This window comes from Symphodus melops (genome assembly GCF_947650265.1).
Source record: "Symphodus melops genome assembly, chromosome: 1".
NCBI lineage: Eukaryota > Metazoa > Chordata > Actinopteri > Labriformes > Labridae > Symphodus > Symphodus melops.
Genome location: NC_136691.1, coordinates 8,901,082 through 8,926,534, shown reverse-complemented (window position 1 = coordinate 8,926,534; position 25,453 = coordinate 8,901,082). Strand labels below are relative to the sequence as shown.

Genomic DNA, 25,453 nt, shown 5'->3' with positions numbered 1-25,453 from the left:
GTAGACCATCGTCATATTGTGAATGTACTTAGATATTACCTGAGATCAATGAAGCTGTGGCTGGAGATGAGGTAAAAAAAAAAATAAAAAAAATAAAAAGTTTTACACAGATACAATTTTTATTCTTTAGTGGAAATGTTTTTTTGTGTGTGTGTAGAGTTTAGGGATTTTTTTTTTTTTTGGGGGGGGGTAAAGAATTGTAGCTTCACTTTCAGAGGTATTAATGAGAAGTAATACCATGCTATTCAGTCCTGTTTAGACAAATATACAAAAATCATTACCACAAGTCACTGAAAAACATCTAGCATTACCTCAGATATTAAATGGACACTTCAATATACCTTGTGCTTTTGTGTGTGTGTGTGTGTGTGTGTGTGTGTAAGCATATAGACAACTAGACACACATACATACACTTACCTTTATACAAACCGCATGACAATAACAAAAATGAGTTTTAAGCCTGAAGAAAGCCACCATCAGGTATCACTTTGAAGGACGAAGTGCTCAAAAGAGCCATGATGATGCATTACTGATCTGTGGCTAGTGACTGAGGGCCTTGTTGTGAAGGTAGGACCAGACAGCATTCATTGGCAAAGTGTGGTGGGCAGGAGGGATTGTGAAGCCTGGCTGTCTGCATTCTGGAGATCACTGTAAAGAATGTAACTCACACCAACACAGACATTTAAGAATAATCTGTAATAACATATCTGACAGACAGAGAAAGTGGCCTATCGATTGTCCTAAACAGAAGAGTGGTAAAAGGAGACAAAGAAGAGTCATCAGAGCGGTACAACCAGGGTCTGTGTTAACAGTTAGGGCCTGGGGGAAATATCAGATATTTAGGTGACCCTCCTCTCTGACTGTTCACTCTTGTACTATTCCCTTTATGTTTCGCAACAACTGAGCAAAAGCAACCAGCCCAGAGGTATCGCACAGTTGCCGTGTGTCTGCTGTCGTTTAAAACAGGCGTACACAGAACATTGTGCAAGAGAACTTCCAGGAACTTGAGAGGAACAGGGAGTTGTTTTGCTGTTCCCTCCAGACTGACATGAGAAAGAGATTTATCTTCTGGGAGGGAGTGTGAGGTTAAATTTGTTCACGCACAAGAGCACACACACACACACACACACACACACTGTTGTGGAAAACTGTTGGCAATTGAACTTGTGAATTAACATCACATGTAAGGCAGGCGAGAGCTGTAACATGGCTTTTGGAACAACACCAGGCTGAGAAATCCTCTCATGGCAACGAGAGCTGTTAACGGCAGCCTTTTAGTTCTGCTGCACTGTTGAAATTATGTGGGGGGTTTTTTCTCAGTTTTTACTTTCATAAAATGAGTCAAGACAAAGAAGCATAGTGTGTGGAGCCTTACCAAGCTTTATTTACATGCGCACCATTTCTTATACAAACTAGATTACAATTCAAAATGGAATACACAGGAAAAAATACCCACTAACATCAAGTCGAAAAGAAGCAAGATTAATGAAGGGGAAAGATCAGAGGACACGTTCAGAGGGTGTATAGAGGAAAGCTTGCTTGGGTGTATCAACAAGACTGGAGACGATAATCCAAAAGAGATGATTAAGGTATCTAGTGGTATGTATTATTTTTGCTTAACTTAGCTTTACATTTGCACAAGTTGTGCTGCAGGTGTGTGTGTGTGTGTTGGGCACTAGAGGAGATAATCCGTGCCTGAAGATCACTGAGTGGTTGTGTGGATGGCCTGCTCCACTTTGACATGGTGAAAGGTAACTCTCGAAAAGCCTAAAGATTTTACACGGAATGAACAACAAAGGGAACTCTTGCTGCAATTGCAGTTAGCAGTTTATCATCCCTGTAACCACCTTTACAGAGCTCCTTATTGTCTTTACAGTTAGTTTAGAAAAAAATCTAGAGCAGTTCGGGTGAAGTACGGGGGAGTATTGCCTCTGCCTTAAAAACGTGATAATACTTGGAAATCTTTGATGTGACAAGGTGTATGAAATGACAGTAAGATGGCACTTTAAGAGAGTTAAAGTTACCACCAATGCTTACATTGAGCACCACGACTTTTATCTGCTGTAATTCACTTTGAATAAAAAAAAAAGGATGAAGCTAAGGAACGTCTGTTCAAGAGGCTTTTTCCCTGCACCTGCATCGATATTCACACACTTATGATAACTATCAACCTATTATTATAGGAGGATGGTGCAAGTGTAAGGCCCTGATTTCAGAAAACAAAAGAAGTGTGCATTTGAGTGCTAAAGACACTGCGTGTCTCTCCTAAATTACAATTTCTTGCAGGACGGCACCATTTGAAGGGTCTAGGGTGGGACCTCTAGGTCATGCACTAAACCCCAGATAGCACAGAGGGTCATTCTAGCCAACCATGCACACACACTCCTCTGCCTTGGCCTCAAAGTGATATACACACACATCTGTACACTATTATACACAACGGGGCGTATATTTCCATACATGACCCCAAAAAAAGAAGGGATACCAGGGTCTCCAGATGCTACAACAATAGTGTTTTCCACCATTTTACAAAATCTGGTTCAACAATTAAATTGCTGGTAACAGTATTCCCTCTGTTAAGGGTGTAACCTTGTTCATTATTCTTCACCTACCATCAGAGGTATCACAAAATCCAAGGGTCAAGTACTACATGAATATATAAGGACATATACAGCAAGTATATATGCATTTCACAAAGTTCATAATGCATAAATACAGACATGCATACAGTCTACTGTGCTGTATGCACCATGAGGGATAAGTGAGGTGATTACACATCCTGGTGAGATCAATCCAACAGAAATAAACTCTACAGATAAACACACACACATATTAAACAAGTACAAGTAGGAGATTCAGAAAGTCACCTGCAGGAGCACCATGGGCGTCCATCTAGGGATATGCGTGTGTGTGTGTGTGTATGTGTATGTGTGTGTGTCTGTGTGTCACAAGTCCAACAAAGAGGAGAGGAAAAAAAAGGAAGCTATGACAGCAAAATGACAAAAAAAAAAAAAAGACTGTGTGAAGTCTTATTCCTGACATTTATCCACCCTTCTTCTTCCTCATCTTCATCTTTACGGCCCAAAACATGTTCACAGGTAACAAGTTCACAAACACAAAGCATTACTGTATTCATCAAGAAATGTTAAAATACCATTAGAATGTGACTTGATGTTACGTTAACAGGAAGCCTCCCTTTCACCCCCCCTGAGTGAGTCTATATATGCATAACAAGTCCCACAAGCTCATGACAAGAAAACAGCTGAGCCTAACACAGATCCCTGGTATTTTTTTTTTTTACCACGTGTGTGTGTGTGTGTGTGTGTGTGTGTGTGTGTGTGTATGTGTGTGTATGTGTGTGTGTTTGCTGTGATTTGGCTGCCAGCATATCCTACTGTCTGTTTCAAGTAATTTGGCAATATACAGAGATAGCTTATCACGTTACTCAAGAAACAAATGGCTTCCAGAGGAATGACCCTAAAAACCCCGCCTCTCCTGATGTCCACCTGTTTTCTACAGGTTCAACCTCACCATGCTACAAGGGCTTCTGCAAATCATAAGCGACAACGGAAAAATATAATGAACACACAAAATGCACGGCTTGCTCTTGGGGCAGGATTCAACACTGTTTACATAGCACCAGTTATGGTGTGGAAATGTTCACAACTCGAGGACACGGGTATTTATTTTGGCTACATTGTTTGCAGTTATAACAACCTCAACAGAAATCACCAGAAGACAAGAAATCTACCAAAGTTAGACACAATCTTTCCCCATCCTTCTTGAACTTAAACACTGACCAAAAACTTCATGTCTTTTTACATTTTTTTTCAGTTAGGTACACTATTTCTTTACATTCAGCTAATTGTAATATACTTTTAGTATGCCGATTAAAGCAATGTATAGCTACAGAAGTGCATCACATTAAAAAGGAGAAGTTTGAACTCATAAGTGTTGTCAGGTTTTGCAAATTGTAGAACAAAGTGTAGGTTTGCCTGTTTGTGTGTTTGAATGTTCTTAATGCATGGCCACTCTCCATTTCGTATTTCATTGTCAACAATACACTAGTTTCCTTTGTACACACGTTTGTTGCAGGAACATTTACTGTATGATCAAACAGAATACCCGAAAAACAACACTTCACACTTAAAATCACTAAGTGAAAACAGGGAGGAATTCTTCTTCAACATAACACATCCCAGGAAACACGGGGATCAGATTTACATCACCATTACTTCTTGGATTTATTCATTTTTTGCTTTACACTTCTGTTTTTATGTTTGTCTTCAGAGGGAACAACTGCACTGCGCACTCCTTCAATCTATGCTTTATATTTAGTCCGTGTTCAGTCCAACTAAAACCCCTTCACATAAGCAGTGTCTCTTTGATGTCAACAGACGGGGTGTGATAGGAAAAAAATGCATAATTGTAAGTATTGTGGGTTGGACATAGCTGTCTTTTTGTCGTTGTTTCACAAGAGACTTTGAGGGCAGATGTGCAGTATCGCAAGAGTCTGTCGGATCGTTCATGGTGCACCATTGTGGGAGCGAAGGTAAAGCTCTTGAGAGGAAGTCTTCTGTAAACACAGGGTTTGTTTTTTGTGCTGATGGCAGGTTTGGCAAAAAGGGTGTTGTGTGTCTGATCTTCACTTGTACACAGTTCAGACCTGAGGAGAAGAAATGAGATATGTCTGAGGTTTTTTAAATTTAAATTTAATACAAGAAATAGTCAAACAACATGTATTTTTCTTTAAAAACATTTAGAAACATGATTACAAATGACTGTGCTTGTGAGTGTAACTGTTTTAAACAGTAGTTTTGCTTCTCTGCTTCCTGTCACTTTAGTTTGCTATTTCTTATAAGTGTACTATCTTTAATTGTATATCATTGGAAATATGGTCATGCACTCAATTATTTCTTAGTAGTAAACAAAGGATGAATAAATTAATTTAAATATAAATGTGCAGTACAAAGATTCTGCCATGGTACTTCCTGCATTTTCTTTTCACAATAAAGGCATCTTTATGCGTTTAAGATAAGATAAGGTGATCCTTTATTTGTCTCACAAAACAGAGAAATTTACATAGGCAGAGGTAGAGTATAACTGTGGTAACTTTTAGGGTGGATCTTTTGGAATTGTTTCCAAAGATTCCCTCCATAAGTTGAGGATAACGATCTTTTTGAAGTTATAAAAAAAAAAAAAACAACCCTAACAGGAGAAGCAACCTTGTCTAGCAGGTCAGTTTGGGTTTTGGACCTGTTAAACAATAATCTTTATCCAGTGTGTTTTTGTAGCCAAAAGATGCAGTAGTATTTAAAACGATTGGGAGAAACTTTTCAGCGTGGATTTACCAGATTGGGAGACAATACCAGCTCTCGATAATAGTTTAGAAGAGAAGCTAAAGACATCTTTTCGGGTCTGTATCTGCAATGCCAGTAATTCTATTGCTCAGATAATGCTTTCAATCGATTACATTTTTTGAAATCCTGATGAACATAACATACACACCTGCTCGGCTCCTGTTTTGCCCAGACCCTCTCAGCCAGGTACCCAACTTTGAGAGGTCTGCTTGGTGTTTGCGAAATTGCCCACCCCGTTCATGTTGGCCAAAGAGTCAAAGTTAAAATCTAGACCATCTGCATCCATCAGCTCATTTCTGATGATGGTGTCCATATCACACTCAAGACTGCTGTTGAACATGTCCAGATCCAGATCTGTGGGGAAACGATCCTGGCAGATCCCTCCATTGCTGCTAACAGTCCCATTGAGGAAGATCGATGTGTCAATCTGCATTGACGAGGAGCCATTTCCTCCCAACGGTGAGAGCAAGAGCTGTTGCTTGGCATTTGCCAAATTAGCCTCAATAGCAAGGTTCAGGCCGCCGTTTAAAGACCTGAGCGAGCTCTGGTTGTGGTTTTTACTTGGAATCATCTCCCCCTGGTTGCCCTGAAGTCCTCCAGTGGTCCCAAAGGTCATTACGGGATCATTTCGAAGCATGAGGCCACGGCGAGAGTTTTGGGAAATGACAGCAGCAGCGCTGGCCTGTGACATCAGTGGGTCCGACTGTGTCATCATGACATCACTGTGGCTGTGTCTGTCAGAGTTGAGCAGGTCTTGTAGTGTCTGGCTGCCAAAATGAGACAAACTGATGCTGGAAAAGGAGGTCTGCTTGTTCTCCTGGATTGTTTGCATTGGTGATGGACGCAAAGTGGAGCTGACCTGGTGGGGGCCAAAGATGGAGTTACTGTAACCATTGACTCCACCATTAGAAGAAGAGTTGGGGGAGGGAGAAGAGTTGGAGGAAGGGGCGCTAAGCCCATTGGGTTTGGACCCAAAATTGAACCCTGAGGAACCATTTGGAGCTGTCTGTCCTGGAACAGTTGGCACCAAGTTGATGTTATCAAGCAATTCATTCATCAGGTCATCTGTGAGTCCGTCATTTAGGTTCATTGTACCTGCCAGATCTGCCAGGCGGGGCAGCTCAGCTGGCACAGACTTCACATTGGTTGTTCCATTGCTTGGAGAGAGCGCTCTGCCAGGACTGGAGTAGAGCATAGGTGAAAGTGGAGGCTCGTCATCGGGCACCTCGTCCAGCTCTTGGTTGGCCAAAATGGGCGAGAGACGACCACTCACTGTGCTGGCATTGGAATTAGTTCTGGAGCGGAAGTCTGTCCATGCATCAAGCTCCTCGCTGCTACGTGATGTCGGGCTTCCAGGCCACTTGGAAAGACCTGAAGGACTGTCTCCGCCACCTTCTCCGGCAGCAGCTGCTGCAGCCTGCAGAGCAGCCTTCTTCTTGGCAGCGCGGCCACGGGCCGACTTTGTGTACTTGTTGCTGTTGTCCATGGAGACTGCACGGCGGCGAGGAGCCTTTCCACCTTTCCCTCCCTCTGGGTTTATCATCCACCAAGAACTCTTCCCCGTTCCCTCATTCTGGACGCGGATGAAACGACTGTGTAGGGAAAGGTTATGCCTGATGGAGTTCTGTAACACAAAGAAGGAAAAGAAAAGACACTGTGTTGAGTTATCTGCGTAAAATATTTCTGAAAAAAATCCCCAAACAGTGACTGCAATCAGAACTTCTTGGTTGTATTTTCCTTCTCCTTTTCATCAATACGCAATTCGATGAATACCTCTCTTTAAGTCCAAAAACACAAACAAAACATTTCTACTGATTGTGCAGCAGTGTAAACAGTTCCTCTTGTTGACTAGACAAACAAGCAAAATTGTCTTTTTCAATAGCTCATTCATTTAATCTAGACAAGAACACATCAGTGCAGCAGCACTTAGTGCTGATGTTTGCATTGTTACCAATGTAGCTTTTGTATTACAAGTATAATGGGGAAAAAAAAGAGACAGTGATCTATAATCAAGCGTCTCTCCATTTATGAATTACCCATTCAAAGAGCCCCTGTGTTGCTTAAGAAGCACATTCAGAGTCAGATCATGTGTGTTGTGCATTCTTGTGTGTGTAAGCTGGCTGGTGTTTATTGATCAACTCTGAGAAACTTCCTTGTGCAAGCCTAAGAGGTTATTGTGGGGGAACCACTGCACATGGCAGCCCTTACTAATGTTTAAGAGATCTATTTAATGCTCAAACGATGATGTAACGTCCTTGTTGAATAAATTGTTTCTGCACTGTACTATGGCTTTGTTTACATATTGACACAGTAGAATCCTGTTAGTAGGCTAAAAGTTGGTTTAGCATCCAAGCATGTAGTGATACAGTAACAGCTAAACACAAGCATGTGAGCAGGCTACAATCCAAGTTAGCATTTAGTTCAAAACAATAGCATGCTTAAGTAATGCCTCAAAGACATGCTAGTCTGGTTTGTAATCTTATGTTTGCTGAGTATTATTTGGAAAAGGATTTCTGCTAATGATCAAGTATTCACAACACAGTGACACAAGCATGTGTTGTTTACTCAAACAATGACATAACACCCCTGTGGGACAACTTATTACACTCTAAAGGCTTAACATATCAGACGCATGCTTTTACTACTAGTGCTTATTAGCAAATATTGATTTGAGCGTTATTTGCTGATGGTCATTATAATCTCGCTATCATGCTAAAGTTATGCTAAAGCATTTAGCTACCATCAAAGATTTTTTTGTATTATTTAATATGATATTAAGTAAGGCTTTTGATTGATGTCATACGGATCGCAAGAAAAGAGACATCAGCATGAAAGCAATGTGGCCACTTCATTAAACTGTAACACTGTTCGATTAAACAAGAGAGGTACTTGTACATTTAGTATTTTGCTTTATTATGGGTTCATACAACAACATGTTAAGACTGTTGAGATGCTTCTCTCTGCTTGTGCTGCTCTACCTTGTGAAGCTCAAGTTCTAACAAGAGGCATCAAACGTCAATCGGTGCATTTACTGGAGAGACGTACTGGCCTCTCCTTCTTTTTCCCTCTCTTACTCCCTCTCTTTTTCTCCCTTGCAAGATCATTTGAAGATATGACCTTTCTAGACTTTCTACTACATTTTCTACACTGTCTTCTTCTTCTTCCCTTTTTTTGTGCCCAACAACCTCCCATAGACCTTGCTGAATTCATAATTTTGCCTTCTCTTTCCATACCCCCTCCTCTTCCGTTGTTTCACAAACACATAGCTCTTATTGGCCCTGAGGGACTCCAGGACTATGCTATATCCTTCCATATAAACAACCCGACTGCCATCCACAACATGCACACATTTTTCCCTCTCCGTTTTCCTCCCCTGTATATTTGTTATTCTCTTAAACAGAACACATTTCTGGTTTCTTAACTGCAAGGGCCAACAATTTGCAAGGCTTTGTGGGAATCACAATATTGTTTTCCAGAAGCAGACCCATCTTGTCTGGGCAACAGTTTACAGACTATTTGGTCTGGATTATTTTTCTGGTCAGAGGCAGTTCAATCAGAACAGAGAAGGAGAAGGCTTAAGTTACCGTTCCCAATGCTATGTTGGCAGAGGAAGAGATCTCTGGGGCCAAACTGAACCTATGACCCTTTTATAACGTGTGTGTGTTTTGGGGCAGTCATGTGGTGTATAAGTGTCTGTGTGTTTTTGTTTGTTTTTAGTTTCATGGAAATGTAAAAAAAAAAAAAAAAAAAAAAAATCTGCAACATTGCCTGCTCTTTGTCACTACTACCATGCCTTAGTGAATCAACAGAATTCACTTAATTATGAATGGAGTCGTGTGAATGATAATGCATGGTATCCAAGTCTGTGTGTGTGTGTGTGTTTTGTTCAATGAGGTAATAAGAGAAGAAATACCTAAGAGACCAGTGGTTATCCTCTGCCAACACCTCTTGAGGCATGATGTAATGCTGCTTTATTACAGAACATTTTCAACACACACACACACACACACACACACACACACACACACACACACACACACACACACACACACACACACACACACACACACACGCGCGCGCGCGCGCTGACTAAACGTTTCCAGCTGCACAGAAGATGTAAATAATTGCAGAAAATCTGCTTTTTCATAGAAAGGGAGATAAGGAGGAGTGAATGAGAGCAGATTGAATGGAGTGAGTTTCTCTCTCTGGCTGCTGTAAATATTTACCTGCCAGCACCTGAAACATCATCGATCTTTCTCCCTCGCTCCATCCTACACCACCTTTCCTCGCGACCCCAACTCTCCCTCCTCCAACTGATCCACCTGTTTAATGTTTCTCTTTTTCCCTGTGCCACTGCTCTTATCCTTCAAATGTCAAGTGAAGTATTTCTAAGTCGGCGTGATGGAGCAGCAATAAAAGGAATCAGGACATCTGCAGCAGAAGCACGGACAACGATAAAAGAAGAGGGGCAAAAAAATGGTGCAAAGAGAAACTGTGTGAGTGATGGTGAGAAAGAGGGTGAGAAGATGATGATTGCAGGGTGAAAGAAAAATAAATGGGCCTGCTTGTATCAGAAGGAGTTGTGATGTACAGTACATGTATTGCATAGTAGTAGATATGTCCACACCGTCTGCCCCAAAATAAACTCTTACTGATTATGCTGTTTCTGTCGTTCTGGAGGAAATTTACAAGACACATTTTCAAGTCTATGGTTTAGAGATCTTTGAGAATGAAACCTATTCTTTGTGCATAGCTGATGGATTTAAGTGGACAAACCGTTATGCAATTTGTTTCTTGAAAAGGTCTTTGTGTCACTCTTCTGCAGAGGGCCATGTCTGTGGCCAGCGAGATTCAAGAGTTAATTTCACAACACTTTTATCACTCCAAAGTTTGATAACAGCCTTCATCCAACATGAAATCCTTTAATTCTGGGAGCCCAAACCTTCAAATCTTAAAAATGGATTATCCAAAGACTCTTGTCTTAAAATGAACTGATCTCCTCTTCACAGAAAAACAGTGTAACCAGGAATCAATAACTGCTCTTTCTTGGAACCCTGTGCTCCTTGTAACATATTCCTGTGCTTCTTTATGATAAAATGGAGCTGCCTTGAGGCACCTGCATTACATTTTGTTATTTTCAGAATATGTACGCTCTCTCAGTTTCTGTGTACAGTACACATGCCACGTTGGAGTGTGAGTGGGACGCAGTATATGCTTAGAACTGTATCTCCTCTGGGGTATTCCAAACGTCAGTCAATAAGAACAGACCACTGAGGCAGCAGCTGTGATTCATAACCCCCTACAATGCAGCGACAGCAGCTAAATAACACGCAAACAACAACACAGCTCTCGGCAACAACCATACAAGTGATAATGACACTGCCCCGGTAAGTCTGTGCGTTTATCTCACAGAACCAAATGAACACACATCGACTCTTTCTGACAAAGGTGGATAAATAGGTTTTAGAGAGAACTTTCAATTCAACCTCTAAAACAGCCGTCTTTCCTTTGACGATGGCTGAAGCCGTTTACCTGAACTTCATGGAAACAGCAAAAACCAAAGTAGTCACAAGAAATGTTTTAATACTCAGGTTTTATACTGTATATACAGTATACCTGGACTTTAAAATATACACATATTATCTGGTCTCTGTACTAGAATTTAGTATTTTGTCTTGTGTAATGTTTTACATCTCTTCCCCAAATGTTTTTCATGGTAAATCCAAAAGCGACTGGTACAGAAATTCTTTACAGTTATACCCGAGGTAACATGTTGAGACTTGTCCTGACTTGTCCCTGGTTGACACATCGTATTTAAATAAAAGGTTTTTGACTCTATTATTATCAGCATTTTTATTTGCACAACTAATCAAACATTCTCGTTGCGTCAAATGAAGTGCTCTTTGTGTTGGTATTCTTCTGTTATTGATAGTACAAGCTTCCCCTTAGCTGCTCTGAAAACTTGATCTTCATTACTCGGGGTCAACATAGGCAACTGTTCATGAGACCGGTTATCCAGGTTTAACAGTGTAACATTCTTTAAGCAATCGGACTAAAGAATGGCTGGACGAAACTGACTCTTCATGGACAGGCCCCAGCTGTGTGTGTATGCGCGCATGCGTGTGTGCGTGTGTGTGTGAGTCCACCATCTGCAGCCAAAGCTCAAGAATACAGAAGCCTTTTTGTCCGTCAGCAACATGTGGGAACAATTAATCACTGTCAGCAACCACGCTAGGAATCTCACTCTCCTTTCTCTCATTATTGTCATTGTTGAAGGTGCGTAGGTGTGAAATCACACATTTGCATTTATGTAAATCTGTATGTAGAAGGCATGTGTTCAATGAACATTTAAAAGAGGCATTTTAAGAAGATTGGATTTAATCTAATAAGTACAGATGCATGTTCTATCGGCATAGAAATTAAAATCCTAGACTTGTTGAGACTGCCTCCTCTGATTGGTTTGCATAAATCAAAGGGATGCCTTCTAATTGGCTGAAGCTGTCCTAGCACCAGCAACAGTGATAGGTGGATGGAAATTGGTTTGCGTAGCCAGGCAGTACAGAAAAGGGAGGGTCTGCATGGTATTGCTGGTGTGTTTCATCACCCAGCTACAGCAGGCAGCTGAACTCAAATGTCTGAAGTGGGTTATTTCCACTTTTTTGTGCTTTTTATGACTGCAAGGGTTTAATGGTCAGACACCACATCCCCTGCTTTTAAATCGTAGAAAGAAAAACGCACAAACACACTCACAGCTCTTCTGGCACTGTTCTAGAGGAAGAGTGTTGGGTCACAGGGTTACAGTGTCATGAAACCTGGAGAGAGTACTGGGTCAATGGTCAAGTGCTTTAGGGACGAAGCTCCTGCCTGATCCTTTTAAGCCCCACCCATACCCTACAACACCCTCCCTGATTGGACCAACTATGTGACCTGAGACTCATACCTCTGATGTACTGGATGTGACACAGTGTGTATGGTGTGTGTGAGCCCAGGTCAGACATAACCACACTTTATCAGCCATTATGTAATCCAACACTAATCTGAGTCTAATGTCAATAGTAACTTCTGCAGGGTCAAGTGGACAACTTGTGCAACATTTAGGTGAGGGTTTAACGTTTTTCTCGCCCTGTGAGAAAGAAAGGTCTTTCTTAAGAAATTGCAAACAAGATTAGATTTTTGTATACTGGCCACATGTAGTGTCCTAGCCTATTCATACCTGATATATGATGACAAACAACATGTTATAAAAGTAAATAGAACAAAGAAGCCCACTGCCTTTTAAAATCCCAATCGCATACACAAAACATACCATACATGAGAGCATACATAATATATAAAATCAGAGCACCTACTGCCCATGCACAATGTTAATACAAATGTTAGTATGGGAAAAAAATATCCCTTTGGTGATTTAGCTGGGGAAATGAGGGGTACATCCAGAAGGTTTGGGAGCAGATCAAAGTGCAGTGAAGGAGTGCTAAATGTTGCTGGTTGGTAGGAACAAAGGTCTGTGGCTTGGCCTGAGCTGAAAGGTGTATAAAAGAAGGACAACATGACAGTGAAGACAAAACAGTTGGAGGTCCCCATACTGATTGGCTTCAGTATGGGCCACAAGCAACACTTTGTACATGTTAACAGATGGGACTTGGGTCAAAAAAATAAAATAAAATACACACACACACGTAAAAACTAATTTCCTCAAAATTGAAGATTGAAAGTAAAACAACGTGTCCTGAGAAATGTGGCTCCTGTGATGTTGTGTGCACAGGATAAGCAAAGTGGAAGAGTAACAGTGGTAGGAAACTAATACAATTTCAAAGTGTGTTGATTGGCAGAATGATTGGGACATCAACACTCGACCCTCTGGCTCCCAATGACCTCACCAGCACAACAGGAGGCTGAGATGTGTCGTCGGTCTTTTAGTTTTAGTCAGCGTTGTTTCTACTTTATGATACACTTTTTTTAAGCACAACAACTGTACATAGGTACTTGTTTAATTTGAGGAAACGTTTTCAGAATGATAACTGCACACCTCAGCTTTAAGTTGAGTGAAGCAGTGAAAGTGTAGTGGGGTGGCGTAAGGTTGCGACTTCAGGTCTTTGACACGTATGAGGCAGTTTATAAATAAACAGCCTGGCTGGTCTGCAATAACACTGCTGAGAGAGGACGGTTATTTATACTGTGACCCTACACTAACACACACCCACACCCACACCCACACACACACACACACACACACACACACACACACACACACACACTGGGTCCAGGTTCCAGCTGCCCTGAGTTCTGGACTGCAGACAGAACATTCCATTCTCTTCAATCATACGTGCGTTTTCCCGGCCAGCGGCTGGGTCTCTCTCTGTGTGTTTAAGCTGTATTTGGTGTGTGTGTGTGTGTGTGTGTGTGTGTGTGTGTGTGTGTGTGTGTGTGTGTGTGTGTGTGTGTGTGTGTGTGTGTGTGTGTGTGTGTGTGTGTGTGTGTACTGGATCTGGTGCTTGGCAGAAGGACTGCTGTTGAATCTCATTCTGCTTAAATTCCTCCCGTGCCCTCCCTTTTGCTATTCTTTTTTTATGAATAATTTAAATGGGAGGTCGTCTTGGGTTCACAAACACAAAAATACACACAGAAAAAACACACTTTAACACCATTTAATCAACTGAGTATATGGATTTAGATTTTTTTTTTTTTTGAAAATGGTCCAGGCAATCTATAATACCTTATTAAGGCTGAAATAATTAATTGTCTTGGTGTTGATGGCAACATGAAGTACTTGTTATAATCAATTTGTGTAAAAAGGAAAAATGCACGTTAGAAATACACACACACTGCTTTCCAAGAGTTCCGACTATGCTAAATCACAAAATCTCACTCTCTTTGTATCTCTCCCATTTGTCTCCCCCTCCCCACTGTCTCTGGTTTTTCCTCGCTGGCGTGTTGTGTGTCCCGAGTTGTGAAGGGCCACATGCTCAAAGAACTACTTGTTTACTCTTAGACTTAGTCCAATCAGATACCCCGAGGTGGGAGAGTTTGTGTACCCATCCCACCTCACACGACCAATCACAGTGGGCTTTTTCAGAGGCACGGCCAGTCACGTTACCCTAGCAGAGTTTCGTTAGGTCAGTTTGTTTTGATCAGTACGATAGTGGCAGCTCAGTTCCTTTGGGGCAGTGGTTCACAGTCACTGTGCAAGGTTAAGCACACACACATACCACACACACTTGAAGAACAATTGCAAAGCAAAAGCTGGCGCGAAACACTTTCAAGTAGATTTTATGATGGCTTGGATCCTCGAGAAATAAATCATCTGGTGCTATCAAAACACATCTTACAAAACGCACATGAAGTCAACGTACATGCTAAATGTACATTCACAAACACTCTGTTCATTTCAGTTTGATTTGTGTTTGTTTTGCTTTGGGACAACACAGGACATCCCTGCTGGGCTTTATCAACCCAAGTTTTAGGACACTCCGTCCTTAAGCTACGCAGCAACTGTGCCTGCCAAGAACACGCACACACACACACACACACACCGAGTACACTAACAGAACAGAAACATCTCAGCAAAGACAAAGACAAGTTATTCAGACAGAAGGAGAGAGCGGTGGGTAAGACAGTGTGCAGCAGCAGTTCTACTCTGTGCACACACAATATTGTCCATTTTGTGCATTTTCCTTTTAAAAAAAAAAATGATTTAAGATACACCACACCAACATGTTGTAGCACTCTTGCACACAGGAGTAGATTTAATTATTTAAAATCATCTGTCGGTTGTAAAACTATTAAACCAAATGGGATTGGAATGTTTTAAAGCATTCTGGCAAAATAAGCTGCTTTGTCACATTAATCCTTTAAAATCCTGTAAATATGATTTCCTCTGTAATAAAAAGGCTTGCTGGCAGGCTATATAAAGTAGTCTTGATTGTGCAAGTTGGGATTTAAAGGGATATTCTCTCAGTACAGATGTTACATCTCCTGGAAGAAGCAATGAATGTTGTTTTATGGTACTTTATTATCATTACAATGTGAAATCCTTCTGGTGTTTGTTTATGTTTATGACCATTTAAAATACAAAAAAGGCACTACTGTGGGGCGATGAGCCCTATGACAGTCAGGTAAGGAACCTGGTCTGTGTTACTTATATCTAATGTTTACTTATATCTAATATGAGAAATTAGTAATATTATTGTTTCCCAGGGGGTTTTGTTTTCCCGTCTCTATGACCTGGCTTTGCAACAAGCGGTGGTGATTCACAGCCTGCCCTTATTAAGAATATCAACTATTTTAACATCTGAAATCTAAAAATAACTGGGGCAATTGCTACTGTCAATCATTACACTTTATCCTTCAGTATGAGCAAGTTGGTGGCAGATGCATATGTATAAAAACACACACACACACACACACACACACACACACTAATAGAATTAAAGCTAGAAGGTGTGGTTGTGCATTAAGAACAGGGATATGCAGAAACAAGGGTCGGACAAACAGGAGAGGCAAACCATTAAATGATTCCAGTAGTATGCATTACATGGTTTTCAATGTGAACAGGTGATTAATGAGAGACCTTCAAAGTGTGTGTCTGTGTGTGTGTGTGTGTGTGTGTGTGTGTGTGTGTCTGTGTGTGTGTGTGTGTGTGTGTGTGTGTCTGTGTGTGTCTGTGTGTGTGTGTGTGTGTGTGTGTGTGTGTGTGTGTGTGTGTGTGTGTGTGTGTGTGTGTGTCTGTGTCTGTGTGTGAGAGAGATTGAGTGGAATTGGGAGTGACAGATAAAGAGTGTTCAAGAAGAGGAGAGATAAAGGAAAAGAGGGCACCCTTAGTATTAAGACTAGCAGGGCGTCTACATGATTAATTACAACTCCACACGATACGAGCAGCAGCGACGAGAGGAGGGATGGAGGGAGGTGAGGAGGAAGGACAGAATCATTCATAATTATCAGAAAGAGGAACGTTGCTATTCCGCTGGGAGATGCTGAGCAGGTGAATTGAAATACGTTTGGGAAATGAATCGGCCGTCTCCACCTCCACCCAAAGACCCGTTTCAAGGGCAACAGAGTGCTTATACACCGCAGGTCACACCTCCCTATTGACACACTGATGCCAGGGCCAGCTATTTAAAGTGGCCATCAGTATAAGCTGACGCCAAGCAATTATTATTTCGTGGCCACAAATGATAAAATGTTCATCAATGTCACCAGAGGGGCTTTGTACATCAGTGGGCTAACCTGTCATTATGTTATTTGGTTAATTTATTGAATTGACTCATGTTCATATTCTGGATACATCTGACAACTAAAGCCTTTTTTTTCTTGGCTTGCATTTTGCCCTGTTGTACATTGAAACCCCCATGAGACTCATGGGTAGTAGGTAGTGCAGTCCCACTGATTTACAAACTGAAAAAAAAACAAAAAACAAAAAACATTTTACTATTCTACAGTGATTTTCAGCCATGGCAGGAGAATCAGGAGTGATTTTTTTTAACAAGTTCCAGGAAAAAAAGAAGTGCAGGGACAGAGGGAGGAAGTGTGTGCGAGGGGGCGGCGACCTGCTGTTTTATGTGTGTAGCATGGGTGAGGGGTTGACTGAGGTTTATTGCCTCCCTTAACACCCCTCTGCCCTTTGAACAGGCTTGGAGGACCAGCTTAAGTTCTGCACAGAAAGAGGACGACACCAACACGGTTATGGATCACACTGAGAATAGATATGATTTATGGATGATCCGATCCCAGCTCTTTTTTTTGAAGGTAGTTAACGAACAGTCATCCCCATCTAACTTAGGCAGAGAAGTCTTCTAAGGAGCCAAGATGAATTTCTGGTATCAAGTCCAGTGGCTGCAAATCTTCTACATACACAGGAAATGACAAATCTTTGTCTTCCTGACTGTTATCTCCAGGCTCAGAAAGAATGTCTGCCGTACTGATTTTCATTTTAATGGTTTGTTTTTAATCTTCAGCTTGCAGAAGACATTTAGTATGAAAAACAACTTAGACTCTTGGTTCCCAAACTAAACATTCAAGACGCCTTTGGATAAGGTAGTATGCGTACAAAATGATCCAAGAAATGAGTGAAGACTAAAAAATCACAAAGTTATGTTATTTGCGTTTCTGAATGAATTCGAAACCAGCGCCTCTTAATCCATCAAACCCAGCACACAACATTTGCACCCTTCAGTTGAGCCAAAATGCACAATTTCATGTTTATAAATAGTTTTGTAAATGTTCAGCTGCTTTTCTCTGGTTTATTTTGTGACATCGTGCAGTATTATAGGCATCTGAACACATACTGTTAAAACACATGCCATTGACTTTCACCTCTCTGCATACCACTGTGTCCACAATGTCATTTATCATCCCACTCGCCTGCTTGTTCAACCTTCCCTCTGGTGTGTGTGAGACACTGAGGTGGATTGTGTCTGTTTCCACAACACAGCCCGCTTAAAACCTCACGGCTGTATCCAGGTCGCGCCCACTGGACTTAGTTTGGATCGGGAAGGGGTCTACTTGTTTTCTTCTGCAGACATATACAGTTTCATAACCTCTCAAACCTCTAATTAACTCCGCTGAAGGTGAGCTATATGATCTCATTGAGAGAGATTATGATAATAGCATTACTCATAATCATGTTGGCTCACTAAACAGTCGGCAACAATCTAGTTTGAGCTCTATTGTTTGGGAGCGGGGATGACATGCTGTTTCTCGTTTAAACTGCGTGTCCCTGTGTGTACTGTATGTTGTGTGTGTGTGTGTGTGTGTGTGTGCGTGTGTGTTTTGAGTTTTGGTGCTGCAGTGGAGCTCACATCTGGTCCAGATTACTGTCTTGCTGGTGCTCATGAGGCTCTTCGCCCTAATGGTGCTAAAAACAGATACAGTACACACTCTTACATATACACACACTTGCACACAAACGCTGGACCACTGATTTTTATCATATGTCGTACACTCAAAAGGATAATTCCACTTTATTACAACATGGGTTTTATTTTCTTAGTTTTGGCTCTGCTTCCTTTCTGTAATAGCAGTGTTGCACTCACAGGGTTCGTTTCTGAGGTCTGAAATTCCTAAAAAGACTTTTGACATAGCAGGAAACACGAGCGGTCGGAAAAACAGATGAGTTTTTAAACAAACATCCACATGAGACCAACTTTTTGTGAGAAGCAATAAAGGCAAATCTGACTTTTTAGCAACTGTCCGCTACAAGCATCCATATCACAGTTCATAGACAGACTTCAAGATTTAACTTTCATTTCAATACACCCACTAGCTGTGCAAAAGAAAATGTTCTGTTGTACATACTAATTAATGTAGCTTAGATAATCGAATGTTGTGCAATAATTTTTGCTAAATCATGTGGTATTCATTTGTTTGTGTTGTTTCCATTTGTTCTCTCTTCTCTTATATGAAGAGTTAAAAGGGAGGTCTGTTACATAAGCTTCTGACTTTATGACCTCTCCTGTAGCATCTGTTTTAATGGTGATATCTGTTTTCTACGTTAGTTTGTTTCCAACACACACGCACAAAAAAACATGTTCCAGGAACTAGTACAGCAGCAAAGTCACACTGTTTCTAAATATAAGGATTCAGAGCCAAAGCCAACTTCTAATAACATGTGGTTCATAAACCGAACAGAGCCATTTATCTGTGTGGGTTGTTATTTTTTTTTTTTAATTGATGCCAGTTTGATCTCTCAACTAGTGGGTTTAAAAACGAAGCCATGAAGAGCACTCGTGGTAAAAACAAAGTACTTTGAGTTTTTTTTAATTTTTCAATCTGTCTTTCTCAGGCTCAGAATCTATAGGCCAGGTTAACTCCTCTGACCTTTAATCCCTCTCCACCAGAAAGTGTGTCTGTTTGACCTTATGTGTGTTTGTCTGTTGTGTCTCAGTGTGTGCGTGCCTCACTCTTTGCTAATGTCAGCACTTCCAGCCCTGCCAGTCCTCTTCCTCCAGACCAGCTGAGCAGCACAAATGAAAGGAGGTGCTCGTGGAGGAGTTTGTGACACAGCTCACACAGTCTGTCTGCGTTGTCACTGTGTGTTTTACAAGTGTGTTTAAGCACTGGGCAAGAACCTAACCTTTGCAGGGTAAACAGCCAACGGCTTACACATCCACACACACCTGCTTTAAGGCATAGAGGACAGCAGGTGGTTTTCTGGTATTTTTCTTATTGAAACCTGGTTTAACTGTTTATGTACATACAGTACATTTCATAGTCTGTCTCCATCTGATTTGATGATAAAAAAAAACAAAAAAAAAACTACCACAATGATCTGCTTACATCCAAACTTTACCAGTGGCTGTTGTTTGTTGTTGCAGACAGAATGACGAGATATCAGGAATTCCAGCAGGTATTCTTCTTAATTGAATACAACCAGACTAATGTGGACTGTAACTATCCTTCTGTAGCGTCTTTTAGTATGGTATTACTTCATTTGTCACTGATTTCCGATGAAATCCCAGTTTCTTGCCATACTATTGTTTCATGACCGTACTTCACTTCCATCTCTGTCTGTGCATGTGTTTCCCATATGATTATGCCTGATTACATGTATGTTGGGCAGGGTACATAATGTAGCAGTAGATTATAGACAAATAATTGAATATGAGTAAAATAAAACAATTGTACCTCTCCTGCCTCTCTCCATTAAAGAAACTGGAGGTTTACTTTTTGAGTTGGTACATACTGCAAAAATGAATAAAAAAAAAAACCCATGACACTGCTTGTTGCTTTTGTTTTCTTGTATCTTTCTGAACCATCTGTCAGTAACCATTTCTGTGTGTCCGCTGTTTCCGGGTGAGATGATTTACTAGAAGGAAGGAGGTGTTCTTGTGCCAACAAAGTTACCAGGGTGCTTCTTCCTTCTCAGTAGTATTACTCCTTAATATATGTTGTTTGTTAGGGAAAAGCCCATGGAGTGATGGAGAAAGTCTAAAAAAGAGCTCACATGCTGCAGAGGTTATGAGCCAGATTGTGATGAATTTTCAAATATGCATCTTTGTCCAAAGGGACCCACCACTCCTATTTTCTCTTACGCCCACTTGTTAGCTTTCTTTTTTGCACATTACAAAATGTACTGCCAATTTTTTTCCATTGAAAAAAATGCAGCGAGTTAAATTCCATAATTGTTCACTCCTTCCAAAGACACCTTCTTTCTGTCCTCGCTGCTTGAAGTGAACTTGAACACCATGGTGACAATGCTGGAATGTCATTAGCCAAGCACACTGTATATTGTTATCAGCTCTCTGTGTTTATTTTGAGCCCCAAGAGTGGCGTGAACTCAAATACCCTCATGCATGGGGTTATTTGGGGGTACAGCGGTGGGCATCGAGGCCCCAGTTTACCCTGAGCATGATGGGTTCAGTGGGGACACAAGAGGCCCTCCAACGCCTTCCTTCATCCTCCTCTTTGTCTTCGCTCCCTGAGGCGCACACAGCTTAGTGCTCATACATGACAATACACACATACATACACACACGCTACTGTTCACGGGTCAGGCTGGTATTACAATTGCCAGCATGTTGTTCATGCACACACGCACAGATCGACACCCCCCCCCCCCCCCCCCCCCCACTCACACACACACACAAACAACAAGGGTTGTTTTTTAACAGGATTTTAAAGGATGCCAAAAATGTCCCCTGTTGGTAAAAAAATGTCCACAGTTTGAAAAGGTGTGCAAGTGCACATATACACAGGCAGATGAACTGTGGCCTACAATGAATCACTTTCCCTCCCCACCCTGTCACCCCGCCTCCGTACAGTCAAGCTCTTTTCCCAACACAGCACTTTGTATTTATATTACCCAGCTATTAATAGACCGCTGGCAACCACACAGCCACGCCTTCTGTCTCGTGTGTATTTCTTTTATTTATGTACGGCCACAAAAAGTTACAGTGTCTTTTTTTTCAGCCATTGCTGTGCTTTCATTTTATTTCAGTGTTTCTTAATTTCAAATGCATGTGCATGTGGTGGCATGACAGGAAACCACTGCTCACTGAAGCCGGTAATCACCTCATCTAAGCTCCAGCTAGCAGTGTTAGCCATAATTACCAGCTAGTGACACAGTGACATTAGTGCACTTCCCCTGACCTCACCTTGGGGAGAGAAATACAAAACACGTTTAAAAAAAATCAGGTTTCAATGAGAAAAAATGTAATGTTGTTCCTCCCAATCTCAAACTGATTTTATTAAATTATGTGAATGATCATAGTTCACTCCAAGATGTTTTTAAGAATCTTAGAGTGCCAGAGTGTTAAATGTAACACCTCAGTTCTCAAGTGACGGATCAGAAAAGCAGGTGTAAACAAACCCTACATTGTAAAGAAAAGCCACTAGAATGGTTGAGGAGTGAGGTTTCAAAGGCAGATGCTCTTTGATATAAGGACAGATCATATACAGGCCGTGAAATCACAAACAAACTTTAAAATGCTGCAATGGTTCTCTACATTTTTAAAAACACAAAAGCTACACTCGCCTGGATGTACAACTATTTGGGCAGAGACTTTCAACAGGGGTTGTCCACTCTTAAAGGTGGAGGTGAGATTTACCTTGTCTCTTTTTCTGTCAACAGCATGCTAGCTAACCTCAGCTTTGAGGCTAGAATGTTTACCGCTGCTCAAAAACACAGTATTACCAGTTCTGCCCTCGTCTCTCCTAACCCTTTGGATTTGAAATTTGTAATTCTAAACTTCTAAATTCTAAATTTGAAATTAGCTATGTTAGTTTCAAAGATTTTGGGGTCTGCTCAATGGGATCTCTAAAGCTATCACATCACCAATAATCTGGGCCTCACATTGGCCATGGCAAAGGGCAAAATAGAAGTCAAACTAGGTTAGGTTAGAGGAGACTTAAAAAGATTGCTAGAGGGTGCAGGACTGATCTCTGTTACATGCTGTATAAGCTCATGAATGAGTCTCTGTCATCTTGTTTAAACCCCCCTCCCTTTCCTAATTTTTTCTCCTTTTTTATGCGTTTGTTCTGTTCCTTACAGCTCCTTTTTGTAACCATTCTTCCTCTCAGTTTGCCCCTGCTCTTGCTGTGACGTTCTCTCATTGCCCGTTTTCGTGTATTTTTCTGTCATCTCCAATTCTTTTCTTTCCCTCTCTGAAAGGTCTTTTCTAAGTCAACTCTCTTCACAAAAGCTGTATGGTGGCACTAGCTGGCCGCTCGCCAAAGCTCAGCTCTCTGGCTCTTTCTCCCTCTCTGTGTTGGTGAGCAGCAAATCACTCAATCTTCCTCTCCTCCTCTACCCGGACTGTCCCCTTTCCACCTCTCTTTTTTGTCTTTCCTCCTCTGCATTCTTTTCCCCAAGGAGGCAGAGTGGGTAGAAAGGGTGAGATCTTGAACGCTCTAGCTCAAATGTTCCCTTTCACACACATATGCACACTGTGAGGTGAGTAAGGAGCTGTAGGGCTCACTGCTTCTGAACGGGGTGTGTCTGGTAATCCTTTGGAGCTTGTGTGTGAAGGACTTGTAAACCATAGAGGGAGGCAAAAAAAGGGCAGAAAAAAAAGGAAGAAAAGAGAAGGCCTCTTTCTGATAACAGGCTCTCAACACTACAGTGTCAACACGCCAATGAAAGTGCGCGCAAATGCACACACATGCCAACCACACTGAACTTCATGTATGTGCGTTGATTACTTTTCACAGACACCTCACTTTAAAGTTGATAAGTTAAAGTTAAAGTACTTTGACTGCAACAAATTCACATCTCGTGTAAGTCTGCAAGGAAGTGAAAGAAAGGAAGAGGTTGAAAAAAGTCAAACTAAACCCCTCGAAGATGAAGCAACGCACCAGATACAACTTGTGATTTTTTTTTTTTCTCCACTGAACTCACATGCCGACCTGGCCTCAGTCACTAAAGCGTGTCAAGAGCAGTCAGCAGTCGCCGGCTTCGAACTGGCTGAAATAACCCACAAAAAGGAAGTGGTGGTGTTTCATTGCTCGGTTGGTCTGACGCTTGCTTGTCTGGTCACGAGACGAGGGTAGAAGACAAAACCTATAAGCAGTGGTAGCTGCACGTGTGTTTTGCAACATCAGTGTTTTTAAATGTATCCGTGACTTTCTGAGATCCAACGACATTTATGTACCATTTGGTGCACTTGTACTGTGTCATCCTGAATGTGGAAATAGAACGTCTAAATATAATGTCCAACAAGGAACGGCGACATACATCTGTCTGTTTACAGTTCCAGGTATCAAGAATTGTAAGGCGATGACCTCACTGAAGACACCATGCGTTCCATCGTCTGCATTATCAGACTCTGAGTAAGCCCGTCCACTGTGGGCCTGTGTCTGTGTAAGTGTCTGAGTGTGCACGCATGTGCATCTCTTGTTGTTTTTAGCTTAGTTTTCCCAGAGTGCCCCGGAGTAAAAAGCCTGCTCTCCGTCTGGCGCTCTATTCCCTACTAAGTGGGTCAGTGGCTGGCTGTGTAAGAAGGTAAAGTCAGGCAAAAGTCAGCCAGTGCATGTGTGTCTGCATGATTATGGGTTGGTATGAATGAGTCCTGTAATCCACCATAATGAGTTTAAAGCCAGGACAGTTCTGAGTGAGCCAGATGTGCAGGACCGTACTTCACTTCATGTGGGCCGAGCTGTATGCAAAATGTAAAGACTACTGTATGAAATGACGAATATGTACTGAAGGTTAGGAGCAGGCAGGTGTAGCAGGGTGAGATATTTGTAGCGAGACAGACAGACATGGAAAGGGAGGGCTGCCGAGAACACAAACTGCTGCGGGGTGCTTTTAATGTGAAGGATGCAGACAGACATGGCTGCAGAGGGAGTAGTAAAGTGAAGTGTACAAGACTTTATTTTGTCTGCTTTTCACAGTCTGCTTGTCTGGGTTAGACTAATATGGGCGATGCCTAGGGACCACCACTTACGGGATGGGGCGTTTGTGTGTGTGTGTGTGTGTGTGTGTGTGTGTGTGTGTGTGTGTGTGTGTGTGTGTGTGTGTGTGTGTGTGTGTGTGTGTGTGTGTGTGTGTGTGTGTGTGTGTGTGTGTATGGAGGAGCACTTAGGGGTAGAGTAAGCACTGTAGAAGAATTTGGGTTAGTGTGAATTATTCACTGTTGTAGCGGCGCACAGGCTTCTCCTCGGGCAGCACACTCACTGTCTCAAAACTAAAATAGAAGCTGCTTCAGGATTATGGAGTGTATCAATGGGTTTACTGTGTCCACAAAGTCACAACCCTGCAGATTAGATAAACTAAGTCGTTTGAGGTCCACAACCCTGTGACCTGCAGCTGGGAACCTCATGGCGTTTGATATAGTGGCAAATGAGGCTAACTTCCCGGTCCGTTTTGCTTCTTTCATCGCACGCTTTGTTCCTCCATTCCCTCCTTCCTTCATCTCTTCCCACATTAAAACAGAAAATAAACACCCTGTACTGCTATATTCGCCAGGAGCTGTCTATTTGCATAGCGTGTGTGTTTGACTGACTAACACACTGTACTATTGCACTCTGGTGTGCAACAGGGTACCCCATGTAAAATCAGTCCCTCCCCCAACCTACGCTCCTCTCTCCTCCCCCCCCCCCCCTGCCTCTTCAACTTCTCTTCCTCTTTTAACCTCCCAGCCTTCTTCCCCTCTTTCCTCTCTTTGCCTGCAGTCTCTGGGGATTGAAAAGTTGGAACGCAGCCAATTAACACAACAGCAGGCTCACCAAAAACCAACCATGGTGGAGGAGGGGAACAGAGAGAGAGAGAGAGAGAGAGAGATGAGAGACAGAGAGAGAGAGAGAGAGTAAGAGAAGGCTCACATCGCTACACACTGACCTACATACACTTCCACCCAGCTGATTGAATGTTACGTTGAGTCCTGCGGCCAATCACGAGTGGGGGTGGAGTGCAAGCCAGCCAATGGCGTTTTCCGCTCTCTACAGCGCTCTTTGCACTGTCTCCATACAGTTTTCGGTAATCATACTGGGGCAGAGAGAATGAGAGAGACAGTGAGAGAGCTCGACAAATGAGAGTTAGAGAGAAAATGACTTAAAGGAAAGAGACAGGAGTCGGTGAGGCTGGGAGAGAGCAAAGTGCAACGGGAGAATGTGGCTCAGACGGACAAAAATAAATGGCTGTTCCTTCTTGCTCTCG

The 25,453-nt window shown here is 41.9% G+C and overlaps 1 protein-coding gene across 1 annotated transcript in view; it reads right to left on the bottom strand.

Annotated features, from left to right (window-relative positions):
* Nucleotides 1–1,361: 1,361 nt before the first annotated feature.
* Nucleotides 1,362–25,453, bottom strand: part of foxo3b (forkhead box O3b) — a 41,207-nt gene continuing 17,115 nt past the window's right edge. Inside the window, exons 3-4 of the mRNA XM_079342140.1 lie at nt 5,510–6,985; nt 1,362–4,667 (exon numbers count right to left, since the gene is read on the bottom strand). Coding sequence (XP_079198266.1) covers nt 5,540–6,985 — 1,446 coding nt within the window. The 3' untranslated portion in view covers nt 1,362–4,667; nt 5,510–5,539. The remainder of the gene's footprint in view (nt 4,668–5,509; nt 6,986–25,453) is intronic.